This window comes from Lethenteron reissneri, chromosome 44, assembly GCF_015708825.2.
Source record: "Lethenteron reissneri isolate LAM-NWPU_2019-01 chromosome 44, ASM1570882v1, whole genome shotgun sequence".
NCBI lineage: Eukaryota > Metazoa > Chordata > Hyperoartia > Petromyzontiformes > Petromyzontidae > Lethenteron > Lethenteron reissneri.
The window spans coordinates 11,185,293-11,200,965 of record NC_083822.1 but is presented as its reverse complement, the minus strand read 5'-3'; the positions used below and the strand labels follow the sequence as shown (position 1 = coordinate 11,200,965).

General features: G+C 52.5%; 1 protein-coding gene across 1 annotated transcript; it reads right to left on the bottom strand.

The window, feature by feature from the left end:
• Positions 1-503: 503 nt before the first annotated feature.
• On the bottom strand, positions 504-13,731 carry LOC133353537 (tektin-3-like). The gene is made up of 9 exons (XM_061569855.1): positions 13,552-13,731; positions 12,482-12,606; positions 7,577-8,048; positions 5,435-5,518; positions 4,553-4,623; positions 3,843-3,986; positions 2,381-2,603; positions 2,095-2,249; positions 504-1,059 (listed from the first exon to the last, which is right to left on the bottom strand). The coding sequence occupies exons 2-9, from the start codon at positions 12,592-12,594 to the stop codon at positions 843-845; spliced, it is 1,479 nt and encodes a 492-aa protein (XP_061425839.1). The 5' UTR covers positions 12,595-12,606; positions 13,552-13,731; the 3' UTR covers positions 504-842.
• Positions 13,732-15,673: the final 1,942 nt, after the last annotated feature.

Sequence of the window (15,673 nt, the reverse complement as noted above, 5' to 3'; positions counted from 1 at the left end):
CGTTCATGTGATGGGTTAGTGTTCGTGCGATGCGTCGGTGTCTGTGTGATGGGTCAGTGTGTGTGTGTGATGGATCAGTATTCAAGGAATAATAGTTAATAATTAAAAGTCCTTGCTTTCCTTGAGGGACTAGAATGACGCGTCGCGTGATAGCAGTGGCCCTGTGTTGTGGCTGATGTTCTATTGCGTGGTGTTGTGGTGAAGCCACGTGGTGTGGCGAAATCTCTGCGGTGCACAATTTGTCAAGCTTACTGATTTAAGCGGTTCGGCTGCCGATTTTTAAACCCTTGTACTGCAAACCGCAACAAACTGTGGCTAATATTTTCTTGGTTCTTTCGGTAAAGTCACGTAGAAGGGAAATAATAAAATAATAAAAATAAAACATAATAAAATACAATTCTCACGACGTTTCGACCACAACGCAAGCAGCCGTCCTCAGGTGAAGAACAGGGCTGTCGGAAAGACAGCGTCTGAAAGCCCTGATCTTCACCTGAGGACGGCTGCTTGCGTTGTGGTCGAAACGTCGTGAGAATTGTATTTTATGATGTTTTATTTTTATTATTTTATTATTTCCCTTCTACGTGACTTTACCGAAAAAACCAAGAAGATGAATCCCTGCAGCCACGAAAGCTTTAAATCGAAATGTGGCTAATATGTTTATCTATATTTGTTCGGGCAAAATTTTTCTCAAAGCGGCACGATCCGCTTTGAAAATCGGGACGTGGTGAAAAAGGTAAAAAAAAAAATCGGCAGCCCCACCGCTGAAATCGTTAGTGTTGTAAAGCTGCATCGCGCGCTCTGCTGCGTGTGCGTGGACGAGTGTGTGTCGCCACGAGACGCCGCTATACGTAGCCGATGAGGCGGGGAGTGCTGGGGAAGTTGCGGCGCATGCCCATGCACTTGTCGCGGTCGATGAAGAGCGAGTTGGCCTTGACCCCGAGGTCGTGCTCCAGCGCTGCGCGCGTGGAGGCGAGGACCTGCAGCGCAGACTCGGCCTCCGCCTTGCGTCGCTTGAGCGCGCCGATTGTGTCCTGCAGCTCGTGCACCTCGCCCATCAGCCTGAGCAAAGCAGAGGCAGCGGCCGCTCGCTGACCGCATTCGCTACTCGACGCCGGCTACACCACAGCCGACGTGACAAGGCACTGTCAGGGACAGGTTCCGCCAGACCCCGACGCCTGCTGTCATAATATACAGCAGGCATCGGGGCCGGGATCGAACTCACGACCCTCCTGTATACCAGGCGAGGTAGTTAACATCTCCTAGCCACAGTGATGATGATGAGAGAGACACACAAACTCCAAATATACAACAGCAGCAGGCGTCGAGGCCGGGATCGAACTCACGACCCTCCTGTATACCAGGCGAGGTAGTTAACATCTCGCCACCGTGGCGCCTAGAGGTTGTTGGCTTCTGGTCTCCGCAAGGAGGGTTGATCGATTCTCTTAACTATCAATCCGAGCGGTTAGAAGCAACAGCACGCACTGGTGTGATGCCTCACCAACAGCAGGGAGGCAGGGCTGCCACCATGCTTCGTATGCGTATCACGTGACCCCCTGGCATTGCATGCACCGTCCTTTTGGCCTTGTCTTGTTACAAAAACACTACGCACGCACCCCCGTTGGGATTTGAGACGTGAGCAAAAGTGCGTCGCCATGAACCACGCTCCGTGGGCTTTAGGAGCAAACCTTCGAGGAAGATTTCCGAACCAGGGTGGCCTCCATGCGGCGTGTTCAAGTCACGGAGGAGGGAAGGGTACCTTGACCTGTAGGGTCAGTGTGGCTCCCCTATAGGGTCGGTGTGGCTCTCCTATAGGGTCAGTGTGGCTCTCCTATAGGGTCAGTGTGGCTCCCCTATAGGGTCAGTGTGGCTCCCTTGTAGGGTCAGTGTGATTCCCCTATAGGGCCAGTGTGACTCCCCTATAGGGTCAGTGTGATTCCCCTATAGGGCCAGTGTGATTCCCTTACAGGGTCAATGTGACTCTCCTATAGGGTCAGTGTGGCTCCCTTGTAGGGTCAGTCTGATTCCCTTATAGGGTCAGTGTGATTCCCCTATAGGGCCAGTGTGATTCCCCTATAGGGTCAGTGCGAATCTCACTTGACTTGTGGGGCATCGCGACACAGTTCCACGTTGGGCCTTCGGATGCGCTCCTCCAAACGCGTCTGAGCCACCTTCAGGGGCGCCTGCTTCTCCTGGATGGCTCTCTTGATGTTCTCAATCAGCACCTCCGTCTGGAAGATCTCTTGCATGGTCTGTTGATGACAAACACACAGATCTGTAGTTACAGGAACGCCGCTCTGTATGGGTGCAGTGTTTGTTCGTGTGCATTTGTTGAGCTTCTTTCGCGCCGTACGTAGCCAACCGGAGGGGGGGCTGTGCGCACCTTCGCCAGGTGTGTCTGCAGCTTGTTTTTGGTCTCGGCCGTCTCAGAGACACGGTTGGTGAAGGCCACGTTGACGGAGTTGAACTGCTGCCACATGTTGGTCGAGGCCACCTCCAGCGTGGCCTCCACGTCCTCGCGCAGCTTGGAGGAGGCCGCGCGCTCGCACTGCGACCGCACGATGTTGTCCTCCGTGAACTTGGCCCAGGACTCGGGCACGGAGATCCTTGGGAGAAGGGGGGGGGGCACGGTGGAACGACAGATTCCCCGCTCCGCCGCCACCACCGCCGGCGTCGTCTACGGAAGCTCTCGCCGCTGCGGCCCGTGACGAGGTCACGGGCGGAAAGGTCACAGACGAGCACGGGAAGCACTGGCAATTGAATGTATGTATATATGTACGTGTATGTTGAACTTCTTTCGCACCGTGCGTAGCCGACCGTGCTAATCGGAGGTGCGGGGGTGGGAGCTGTAGCAGCATCGAGGGGCTGTTGCAGTTTTGACAAAGACACGCGGCAGCGCGGTTTAGCGCGTGGACGCAGCCCGTTTGAACCCTGACCTCAGGTTTGGTTTACTCCACCCCTTCGGCTACAGCGGCCACAGCTTCTCTCTGCTGAGTAACACCACCTGCACATTTAGACATCTGTAAAGCCTCACCTCCGCTCCAATGCCCATTCACTTCCTCTTTCCTGCCCTCGCCCCTCCACTCATTGCGGTCCCTCCCCTACCATGTCTTAATCCCTAAGTCCCCCTCTATCACGGTCGCCCATTCCTCAATACCTTGCACGCCCCTGCCATCGAAGTCATTCTAGTCTGTCACCGTTTTTAAAACAATTTCGAGCGCCTTGAGTGAAGGTGCTCTATAAATGTAGTATAAAGCTGGCAGGAATTTAGCCGAGTGCAGAACCAAATTTGACGTGGATTGCTCTTGTCTGTGGTCATTGCTGCACAAGTCTCATACCTACATCAACCGACTACAACTCGAGGTCCCAAATTAATCGCAGGCGGTCGACTGCATTCCAAGCCAGGACCCCAGCGGTGCCACTCGGAGCCAACCCAGCCACTTCTGTAGGCTGCGATGTGCAGCGGCTGGGTTAAAGTGTATGCCTGGCGCCCATCAGTCTACCACAGGACCAGGGTGGCGAGGGGGGAAGAGGGCAAAGGGGGGAATTTGCCCCAGACATCACGCACCAAGGAGTGCTCACAGCGGGCCTGGTTTTGCTCATCGAGCAAGGGAATCCCGCGGGGGCATTCGATCCTGGGCCTGCACGAACCGTTGCAACGTTCCTACTGGACATCTGTGAAAAAAACATTACAGCTCATCGGATTCCTCCTGCAGTATGAATCGTCTGATTCTGAACCTCTGGGTGGTTTCTCTACCAAAGTAGGCGGTGCCATAGCCCCCCACCCCCTATTCTGCGCCCCCCCCACCTCCTCCTCCCCCCATCGTGGCGCCGCCCGCGCTTACGCGGGGTCCAGTTGCTCCACGCCTCGGAAGAAGCTGATGCCCTCGGAGGAGTTTCCCAGGTGCTGGCACTTCTCGTCGATGCGCAGGGCGTTGTGCTTGTCGCTGGCGTCGCGTTCCAGCTCGTGGTATGCCGCCCTGCTCGCACTGACGTCACAACGTGCGTGTGCGCGCGCATGTCTGTTGAACTTCCTTCGCACCGTACGTAGCCCAACCGCGCTCGTCGAAAATGCAGCGGAGGAAGCCGTGCGGGGAGCGTTTTTAGGCACCAGGGCCTGCTTCTCGCTGCTTTCAAAAGTCTGGGCGAAGCGATTTTCTCGTTCAAACGAGCAACGAGGCACCGGAGCACATCACCTGTTCGCAGCCCTCAGCCAGTGGTGGACATTCCACATTCATATATATATCGTGGGGCGAGTCTATCTATAGGATATCCGCTGTTGACTTCTCCACAAATTAGTGACAATTTGATCGACCCTGTAGGGATGATGGGTTGAGTCAAACCGTTAACCCCCCCCCCCAACCAAGATTTGAACTCGCGACCTTCCATTTGCGAGCCGTTCGCTCTACCGCTAAACCACCCGGCCGGTTCTTACCGTGCTGATCGCTTCGAAAACAAATCTGATGGAAATGCGGTGGTCAGGAGCCACGGACGTGAAAACGGGTGGTGCCATTAGACTCAGCCGTGCACGCGCCGTCACGAGAAGTGGACTTACACGAGCTGAGCGTTGATTTTGTTCAGCTTATTTCTCAATTGCTCCTGGGACCTCCGCACCACGTCCACCTCCTGACATGCACACGCAGGGCAGGGATGTACGCTGATCACCACAGACGACGCTCTTCCAGCGTATGTACAAGAAAAGATTGCGTGGAAGCTGCAGTGTTTGAAAGTCAGGGTTTAGTCTGAAAGGAGTGATACCTTAAAACCCTTTCCCGTTCCGAGACATCTGCAAGTTGCAGGGTGGGGTGCCGTTCAACGCTGAATCTTGGAACGTGCAAGCGGCTCAGGGTTAATTTTAAATAGAGAGGCAGAGCGCCACTGCTTTTAAAGACATTGTACTCACCGCAGAGAACTGTCGCGACACGACCGCACTCTACGATAGCTGGTGCCAAACTCTGCCAGACGCCCTCCCGCACGACCTATTATTTATAATTCCGTTTTGATTACGTTCGTGTACGTCATCGGAACGGAATGGGAAGATAGACTGGTGGTGTACACGTTCGTCATCGAAACGGGAAAGGGTTAAGGCTGAGGTGGGTAGCACTAATCTACGAGACGGTCAATTTAGGTTGAGACTTATGAGTGAGTGAATGAGTAAGTTGTGGGTCTTGTGAGTTAATGGGACCCATTATTGAGTGAGTGAAGTATGGGACACATGAGTGAGTGATTGGGTGGGTGGGTGAGAAGTGAGGTGTACATCTCGTGAGTGAGCTATGAAACCTACGGGGCAGGGTGAGTGAGTAAGAAGTGTGAAATCGGCGTGCGAGTGAGTTTAGAATCAGAATCTTTATTCATACTGGCAGAATCCGATGGGTGAATGGAACCAGCGGGTGAGTGAGTGAGTGAGTGCGGTCGATGGTGAAGTTGTGGGGAGCACCTGCAGCAGCTGTTTCTCCACGTCATCGTGCACCATGTCCATGCCCATGCGCTTCTCCCGGTGGTAGAGGCACTCCTTGCACACCTGGGGAGGAGAAAGCCACGAGTGAGCCCTACACGGCGTAGGTGCACACACAGCAGCGTATTTGGACTGCTAACATGTTCTGGTGGGTATGTATGTGTGTGGGACCGTCACAGAAACGACCCCTCTCTTTGTGCCGATATGTGTCCTCTCTCTGTGTGTCCGTGTGATGTCTGTCTGCTTGTATGTCTGTCTATAGTTTTCTAGTTAGATTTTTTGTTGCTATTTCTTTTTTTTTTGCCTGATGATGATTGCTTGTGTTGCAATCGAAACGTCGTAATATGCTTTTATTTTAATTTATTATTTTATCTTTAGACGTGACTTAACCGAAAGAACCAAAGAATAATGTGTGTGTGTGTTGGCGAGCGGTGGCGCAGTGGTTAGCGCACTACGGTACGAACCCGACTACCCGAGTTTGAATACCGCTCACGACAAACATTCGATGACCGAATGTCTGATTGTATTTTTTGTGAACTGCTTTTTGTGTTTCGCTTGTCGTCCTTCCTACCGTACCTCCGATTAGCACGATTGGCTACGTGCGGTGCGAAATAAGTTCAACATACATACTCCCCCTAGGTAGACTCGGCGTTAAATGAGTGCCTGGTGCGGTGTGTAAACATCAGCACCGGGGAGACAAAGGCGGCCGGGCCTGGGTGCTGGCCACCCACCTTTTTTTGTGCCTTGCCGGTGAACAGCACTTGCCTCAACAGCCTGTGAGAGGTTATACGGTGGATATTTGTCTTTGGTTTTGTGTGTGTGCATTGGCGGGCGAGTATTATTGTTGCGTGTGCTCGTTGTGTGTGATATGCACAGCTCCCGACACCAAATGCCAAAGACGAAGATCCCCCGTGTAGCCTTAACTGACCGCTGGGGCAAGTGATGTTAGCGAGATGCATCTATGAAGGCCTGCACGGCACACGAAGGGGCGGGTGGCCAACACCACTCCCGGCCCCCTTTGTCTCCCTCGTGGCGATGTTTACACACCGCACCGGGTACTCATTTGAGAATGAGTCGAGCTAGGGGAAGTCCCACGACCGGTTCAGATGATCGTCACTGGTGTTGGCCGTGAGCGGGAATCGAACTCGGGTCGCCGGGTTCAGAGGGCAGCGTAGCGCGCTAACCGCTACACTACCGCTCCCCCACACCCACCCACACAGACAGACAGAGAAACGCACTTCCACTCTGACTCGGGGCACGAACCCCGCAGCTGGGGACGCGAGGCTAAACAGCGAGTCGGCTCAGCGGCAGCGTGTGAAGCGAGGCAGGTGGGGAGACGCGGGTTGGGAGTGTTTCTGGGGACACACTCCTGTGTGTGGGTGTGGGTGTGTGTGTGTGTGGGTGTGTGGGTGTGTGTGGGTGTGTGTGGGTGTGTGTGTGCGGGGATGTCCCGGGCAAGGAATGAGGTGTGCACGATGTACAGGGTGATTCAGATGTCTCGTGGCCCCCAATTGATTCACCCTTCACAATTGTTATTCTCCCCTTTAAGTATTCATTTCTGTGTAGGTGTGTGCAGGTGTGGCGGTGTGGGGGTGAGCAGGTGTAGCCGTGTAGGTGTGTGCAGGTGTGGCAGTGTGGGGGCCACCAGTTGCAGTGGAAGGAGGAGTCTGTTTAGTTCGGGATGTTCTGACGCAAATGAGCGTGAAAGTGCAGCTCGGCGATTGAAGATGCCGGCACGTGAATCTCACTGTGACGGATAACCCGGGGCGCCAAAATATCTCCATCATTCTATTTCAATTGATTCCCTCTCCCAATCGATTCGAAGTGCCCTCCCCCCCAAAAAAAAAACGCTCGAGAAAGTGACTTCCATTCGCCACTGGTATGCAGGTGTGCACAGGTGTTGCTGTATGGATGTTGAACTTCTTTCGCGCCGTACGTAACCGACCGTGCTGACATCCGGGCGCGTCGTACTGCGGGCGTGCGCAGGTGTCATGCAGTGTCAGTGGTTCTGTGATGCCCCAAGCAGCCGGCACGAGAGGTGGGCGATGGTGGAACGAGCGAGGGGGCAGGGAGGAGGGGGGACATTGCACCCTACCCCGCCCCCCCGCGGCGCGATGTAGGCACCTGCATCGGCCCCTCGGTCTCAGCGAGCGCGCGCTCCACGCGCTTCTTCATGTCGCCCAGCGCGTTCATCTCGGCGACGCTGCGCTGCATCTCGTGGCTCAGCTCGGCCCTCCAGAACGAGATGTCGCCCACGCGCTCGCCCAGCCCGCGGCTGCTCTCGGCCTGAACGCGGCGCGTCGCCTGCTCCGCGTCGCGCAGCAGGCGAACCGTGTCGTGGCGCAGGCGCTCGGCGTCGTGGCGCGACACCTCGGAGCGCGAGTAGTGGCCCTGGTTGGCGCGCTGCCACTCGAGGGGCGTGAAGCGAGCCGACAGGACCAGAGCCGTGCGGCTCGCCGAGGGGGACCCCGAGGAGGCCAAGGGCGGCATGCGCGGGTGCTGCATCTGCAGGTGTTGATGGGACGGGGCGGTCATGACCCGCGCGCCGTTGCCCAAGGAGGAGCTGGCTGGGCGCCAGTGCACGCAGGGGTTGTAGCTGCGTGGAGGAAAAGAAATAGATTCAAACAACGCGCGTCCAACGTGAAGTTATATGTATAAAAATGTTAATCAGGTAAGGGCCCACTGAGCTATGTAGCTCCTTTTCCAGAAGCGACCTGGCCGCAAATGATAGCTCAACGAAGCGGCTTTGCATCATCACGTGGGCATTTTTTGCGGCAGCCAAATAGTCTTAACGCGTGGTGTTCCTTTCTAAATGTGGCGAGAAAATCCGGTGGACCCGGAGAAAAACCCACGCGACCACGGGGAGAGAGACACCGCAAACTTTAAATATACAGCAGGCGTCAGCGTCGGGATCGAACCCACGACCTCCTGTATACCAGGCGAGGTAGTTAACATCTCGCCACCGCGACGTCTAGTGAGATGCGGCGGTCACGTGCACGACATTGTGTGCGTGGTATTTTGAACCTCTTTCGCAGCGTACGCAGCCAACCGTAGTTATCGTATCGTCGTTCGCAAAAAGAGAATGGCAAAACCTATGAGTTCGGTGGCAGGACGAGAAGAATAAGAAGATCCCGTGACGCAGAAACATTTTATTTTAAAATAAATTTTAAGGCCACGGCCAATCCACTGCTGGATGAATGCCTCCCTCTCCACGCTGCGCCAAACTACGACCAAGCACGTGCGTCAGCGCGGGTTGATGGACAGTAGAGGTGTTTCGATTTAAAGCTTTCGTGACTGCAGGGATTCATCTTCTTGGTTCTTTCTACGTGACTTTACCGAAAGAACCAAGGAGTAGAGGTGTTTCGGAGGTAATATGAATAATGAACTCGGTTCTTCTACATCGCAATTCGCACAAGACCTCAAAGCGCTTTACTCTCTGGCGTATTAAGTTACGGCGAAAAGGGGGTGAGTTTTCGGACGAGAAAAACATTTACCCGTAAAAACAACGTTTTTCGCTATAAATCTTTTATATGCGTGGCGGCTAGAGTCCTCTCGTCCTCTGGCTTGAGATGGCTGCCACCTGTGGGTCAGATGATTGCCTGCCACCATTAAGCAATTGGTAATTAAATATAATTTATTTTTTCCTAAAAAGTGTAAAGTTATGGAAATTTTTTTTCACGAAAATAAATTGTCACGCACAACGAGTCTGTGTGCAAAATGTCAGCTCGATTGGATGACGGGAAGTGGGTTAAAAAACGACCGAAAGATTTGCACGGTCGTAAGCGCGCAAGCAAGCAAGTGAACTTAATATAAAGGATTAAAAAAAAAGCGTCTCAAACTAGATCTCCCAATGGACGGGGGAAGGGAATTCAACAATCGCAGAGCCTGGCTGCAGACGGCTCCGGTCTTTGGGAATAATGAGTTTAGACCAGAATTAGCAGATCTAATTTTTTGCAGTAGAATATAAAACTTTAGCAGAGATCAGTGAGATATTTATAAGCCAACTCATCCAAGGCCTTAAACGTGAGAAGAATAATCTTAAAGTCTATTATTTCAGACATCGCCACCGATGGTTGTCGACACTGGGAATAAAACTCAGGTGACTGGGTGCATAGCGCAGTGCGCTAACCACTGCGCCACCGCTCCCCACCCACCCCGTGACACCAAATCCCCAAATGGAAATGAGCCCTTGCACCTACACTGTCCCAGATAAAGCCTCGACATCACTCTCCTACATTTCCCACTTCGTATCTACTGAATACATCTCTCTCCTCCCAATTCTGAATATGTATATATGTTCTCTTATAATGAATACATTTATCGAATATCTCATATGAACGATCTCCCACTCATGTCCCTTCTGAACGGATATTTTGCCTATCTCTTCTGAATACATCTATTTAATTTCCTATTTTAAAATGTCCAACTATACACATGTGTGTAGGGAAGTGTGAACGTGTATGCTTGTGTCGTAGCATACGTGTGTGCAGTAGTGTAGATGTGCAGTGTTGTAGTTGAGTGGGCGAGCAGTTGTGCAGTGTTGTAGTTGAGTGGGCGAGCAAGTGTGCAGTGTAGTAGTTGAGTGGGCCAGCAAGTGTGCGGTGTAGTAGTTGAGTGGGCCAGCAGGTGTGCAGTGTAGTAGTTGAGTGGACCAGCAAGTGTGCAGTGTTGTAGTTGAGTGGGCGAGCAGGTGTGCAGTGTAGTAGTTGAGTGGGTCAGCAAGTGTGCAGTGTAGTAGTTGAGTGGACCAGCAAGTGTGCAGTGTTGTAGTTGAGTGGGCGAGCAGGTGTGCAGTGTAGTAGTTGAGTGGGTCAGCAAGTGTGCAGTGTTGTAGTTGAGTGGGCGAGCAGGTGTGACGTGTTGTAGTTGAGTGGGTCAGCAAGTGTGCAGTGTTGTAGTGGAGTGGGCCAGCAAGTGTGCGGTGTAGTAGTTGAGTGGGCCAGCAGGTGTGCAGTGTAGTAGTTGAGTGGACCAGCAAGTGTGCAGTGTTGTAGTTGAGTGGGTCAGCAAGTGTGCAGTGTTGTAGTTGAGTGGGTCAGCAAGTGTGCAGTGTTGTAGTTGAGTGGGCGAGCAGGTGTGACGTGTTGTAGTTGAGTGGGTCAGCAAGTGTGCAGTGTTATAGTTGAGTGGGTCAGCAAGTGTGCAGTGTTGTAGTGGAGTGGGCCAGCAGGTGTGCAGTGTTGTAGTTGAGTGGGTCAGCAAGTGTACAGTGTTGTAGTTGAGTGGGTCAGCAAGTGTGCAGTGTTGTAGTTGAGTGGGCCAGCAAGTGTGCAGCGTTGTAGTTGAGTGGGCCAGCAATTATGCAGCGTTGTAGTTGAGTGGGCCAGCAAGTGTGCAGTGTTGTAGTTGAGTGGGTCAGAAAGTGTGCAGTGTTGTAGTTGAGTGGGCCAGCAAGTGTGCAGTGTTGTAGTTGAGTGGGCCAGCAAGTGTGCAGCGTTGTAGTTGAGTGGGCCAGCAGGTGTGCAGTGTTGTAGTTGAGTGGGTCAGCAAGTGTGCCGTGTTGTAGTTGAGTGGGCCAGCAAGTGTGCAGTGTTGTAGTGGAGTGGGCTAGCAAGTGTGCAGTGTTGTAGTTGAGTGGGTCAGCAGTGTAGTAGTTGAGTGGAGTGGGCCAGCAAGTGTGCAGTGTTGTAGTTGAGTGGGCCAGCAAGTGTGCAGTGTTGTAGTGGAGTGTGCCAGCAAGTGTGCAGTGTTGTAGTGGAGTGGGCCAGCAAGTGTGCAGTGTTGTAGTTGAGTGGGTCAGCAGTGTAGTAGTTGAGTGGAGTAGGCCAGCAAGTGTGCAGTGTTGTAGTTGAGTGGGCCAGCAAGTGTGCAGTGTTGTAGTGGAGTGTGCCAGCAAGTGTGCAGTGTTGTAGTGGAGTGGGCCAGCAAGTGTGCAGTGTTGTAGTTGAGTGGGTCAGCAGTGTAGTAGTTGAGTGGAGTGGGCCAGCAAGTGTGCAGTGTTGTAGTTGAGTGGGCCAGCAAGTGTGCAGTGTTGTAGTTGAGTGGGTCAGCAAGTGTGCAGTGTTGTAGTGGAGTGTGCCAGCAAGTGTGCAGTGTTGTAGTGGAGTGGGCCAGCAAGTGTGCAGTGTTGTAGTGGAGTGTGCCAGCAAGTGTGCAGTGTTGTAGTGGAGTGGGCCAGCAAGTGTGCAGTGTTGTAGTTGAGTGGGTCAGCAGTGTAGTAGTTGAGTGGAGTGGGCCAGCAAGTGTGCAGTGTTGTAGTTGAGTGGGCCAGCAAGTGTGCAGTGTTGTAGTGGAGTGTGCCAGCAAGTGTGCAGTGTTGTAGTGGAGTGGGCCAGCAAGTGTGCAGTGTTGTAGTTGAGTGGGTCAGCAGTGTAGTAGTTGAGTGGAGTGGGCCAGCAAGTGTGCAGTCTTGTAGTTGAGTGGGCCAGCAAGTGTGCAGTGTTGTAGTTGAGTGGGTCAGCAAGTGTGCAGTGTTGTAGTGGAGTGTGCCAGCAAGTGTGCAGTGTTGTAGTGGAGTGGGCCAGCAAGTGTGCAGTGTTGTAGTTGAGTGGGTCAGCAGTGTAGTAGTTGAGTGGAGTGTGCCAGCAAGTGTGCAGTGTTGTAGTTGAGTGGGCCAGCAAGTGTGCAGTGTTGTAGTGGAGTGTGCCAGCAAGTGTGCAGTGTTGTAGTTGAGTGGGTCAGCAGTGTAGTAGTTGAGTGGAGTGGACCAGCAAGTGTGCAGTGTTGTAGTTGAGTGGGCCAGCAAGTGTGCAGTGTTGTAGTGGAGTGGGCGAGCAGTGTTGTAGTTGAGTGGGCCAGCAGGTGTGCAGTGTTGTAGTTGAGTGGGCCAGCAGGTGTGCAGTGTTGTAGTGGAGTGGGCCTGCAGGTGTGCAGTGTTGTAGTGGAGTGGGTCAGCAGGTGTGCAGTGTAGTAGTTGAGTGGGTCAGCAAGTGTGCAGTGTTGTAGTTGAGTGTGCCAGCAAGTGTGCAGTGTTGTAGTTGAGTGGGTCAGCAAGTGTGCAGTGTTGTAGTTGAGTGGGTCAGCAAGTGTGCAGTGTTGTAGTGGAGTGGGCGAGCAAGTGTGCAGCACGGGTGTGTGCTGATGACCGACCCAGCTGGGTGCCTGTAGCTGGCCCGCATGGTGCTGATGGAGGGCAAGAAGGGGCCCATGGCTGCTCGCGACCGCACGTACGTGGCCGCGTTCGTTGCGCCAAGCAGCTCCATTGAACCTCAAATCTAAGCCCCGGGGGGGAGAGGCGAGGGAGGCGCGGAGACGCTGACATTTCAACAATGGCCGCTGCCACGAATCCCAGTCGTACTTGCTCATTGCAGGAGGACTTCTTCACAATTATGGCAAATCGACCGACGAGGCTTGTTGTTCGCAATGACCAGCGGGAACTTTACGGTACTTAAATTGTTAAATATTTTTCCGAAGCGACCTGGCCACGAATGATTGCTCAGCGAAGAGGCTTATCGCGGGGAAATCTATAGTAGCAGCCAAATAATACAAAATTATAAATGTTGTGGATTTGCTCTCCAACACACCGGTGTGCTGAAGTTGTCACTAATTGCCACGTTTTGCTTACGTGACAAACCTTACGAAATGGCTGTGTCGGGTGGTGGTGGGTTAACAACACGTTTATATTTACGCGATCTAACCCAAAAAACCCATTTATTGTGGAAAATACAAAATTGGTATTCTCTGGTCTGACACTTATGAGCTTAGGCCATAAAGAACGCTGTCTCTGGTGTAGGCCAATCCGTTTCAAAGACAATGCATATATTATCAGAGCGTGTTGGTTTGCATGTTCACCACAAGTACATGGGGTTAATGCGAACTTTATTTCTTGCATAACGTTTCTATTTGGTGTTTGAACATCTTAACACCTCCTTTTTTATTATTGCCAGAATGGGTCAAACCTATTCTTATGTTTCACATTGTGATACGGCCTCGGCAGTGGTGCACAAACATACATAACATACGCTTACAACTTTCATCAATACCATTGCTCTTAAATGAATTATATACTTAGCAGAAAAGTTTTAGGCAATGGTCCTTCTTTATGGCAGAGGCATACGAAGAATGGCCAACGTTGCATGACATCTTGTAACGTTAAAGAAGTGTAGAGGGCTCAGAGGGGGTCCCCTAGGGGCTCTATGTCTGACTCCGAAGCCACTTACTTCGTAACAGTCCGAGGTCCCGCGCCGGTGTCCAGACAGACACAAGAGGCGCCACTCCGAAGCCACTCCGACCACGCGCACTTTTGTGCTGGAGCTGAGCGCTGTTTGTGGACGGCAGAGTCACTGTTGCTATGAGCGCTCCGTGCCGTGTGGATGACTTCTTGTGGGAAGGTAGGTGGGGGTGTGTGCAGTGCGATTTCTGCTGCACGTCACGCGTTCTGCATTCACAGGCGCTCTTGGCTGGCGTGGTGTGTAATGATATGCGGTGAAGAAATGAGGCCCCCCCCCATCCATTCATTCATTGCATCATCAACTCGCCGGGGGTGGTGGTGGGGGGGCTCTGATGGCTCCTTTGTGCGACGACGTTCCTCCCGCCCTACCCACCTGGGGTGGCGACAATGGAGCGGTCCTCAAATATCCGGACGTCGTGTGGACGTGTGAGTGAATGGCTGTGTCGGTTCACGCGCGCGCGTGCGTGGGGTTCTTGCGGTGTGCCGAGCCAGTCACAACACAACTAAAACGCGTTAATTATTCACGCGAATTAAATGACTCATATAAATAAAACACGCGCGTTTATTGTACATTTATTGTGACGGCATTATATTAAGGGGTTTTTTACCCCCCTTCTGGATATCCACACCAAACGTCACCATTAATATGTCATCGCGCACAACGATGATCTTTAACTCATACCAATGGCGCTTTCTGGGATTCAAATTTAGAATGCGGGAGAAATTAACTTACTCAAATCAAAATCGCCCTCTTTCTATTTCCACAGGTTCAGTAAATGAATGGCTTCCGAAACAGAATCATTGTTTCTCTGTACGTGCTGACGATACATTTCTGTAATTGGACCAAATCTATCACGCGTAGCTTGTTTCGGCTGATATAGAATTCACATTGTGTCCTAAATCAATTCAGTTGACATCGTATATTTTTGGAAGGACATACGTATGCATCTGTTCGATCCATTTTCCAAAGAACGTGCGTTCTAATATAATGCCACGACTTATAGGAAAACTGCATACATACTATTAATCAGAAGCCCAAGTACCACACCTCACATCCAACACCCATGGTGCAACTCTTGTAAAGGCATTGTACAATTCCTGGAAGTCAGTGACTGATTTCACAATTGTAAGTGTGCTCTTTATCAACACTGAATACGAGCGGCACGTGAGACTTTTCTTGCCCCAGATAATCTATTACTATTTATTTGACTAATTTATTATCTAGCCACGTAAGGCCCACCGAGCTCTGTAGACCGAGAGACACTGATGTCCCAGAGACCATCGGATAAGTGAAGCCACTGAGAGAGAGAGACAGAGAAAGTCAGGGCTGTCCCGGAGACGATCGGATAAGTGAAGCCACTGAGAGAGAGAGAGAGAGGGACAGGGAGAGTCAGGGCTGTCCCAGAGACCATCGGATAAGTGAAGCCACTGAGAGAGAGAGAGAGAGGGACAGGGAGAGTCAGGGCTGTCCCAGAGACCATTGGATAAGTGAAGCCACTGAGAGAGAGAGAGAGAGGGACAGGGAGAGTCAGGGCTGTCCCAGAGACCATCGGATAAGTGAAGCCACTGAGAGAGACAGAGGCACAGAGAGAGTCAGGGCTGTCCCGAAAACGATTTGATAAATGAACCCACTGAGAGAGAGAGTGGGAGAGTGACAGGGAGAGTCAGGGCCTACCCGGAGACCATCAGATAAGTGAAGCCACTGAGAGAGAGAGGGACAGAGAGAGCGTCATGGCTGTTTCTGAGACCACCCCACAAGTGATTGCTCTTTGTGCGTGTCACACGGCCGCTCCTCAGCCAGTTGAGCTGGCTCCCACGCGGTGCCGAGGCGATTTTCTTAGATCACCGGGTGGAGGTCTCTCTCGCAGGGCAACGCTCGGCCACACGGCCGTAGATCGAGGGGGAGGTTCCATGGGGAAGATGAACCATGCGACACGGGCTCTGCTCCCTGATGCGCGTGTTTTATCGCCTCTTTTTTGCGGGGTTAGATCGGGTAAATATTCATGTGTCGTTAAATCCGCGACCACCCCGACACAGCCAATTAGTAAGGTTCGTCACGTTAACAAAACGTGCCAATTCGTTACTACATCAGCGCACCGGTGTGTTGGAGA

Excerpts from the sequence above, each read along its gene's own strand:
- LOC133353537 (XM_061569855.1), bottom strand. The coding sequence starts at position 12,594 with ATGGAGCTGCTTGGCGCAACGAACGCGGCCACGTACGTGCGGTCGCGA. Across the intron at positions 5,519-7,576 it reads AGACCGAGGGGCCGATGCAG|GTGTGCAAGGAGTGCCTCTA; the intron begins GTGCCTACATCG and ends TCTCCTCCCCAG. Across the intron at positions 2,250-2,380 it reads TGCAGACACACCTGGCGAAG|ACCATGCAAGAGATCTTCCA; the intron begins GTGCGCACAGCC and ends TGTCATCAACAG.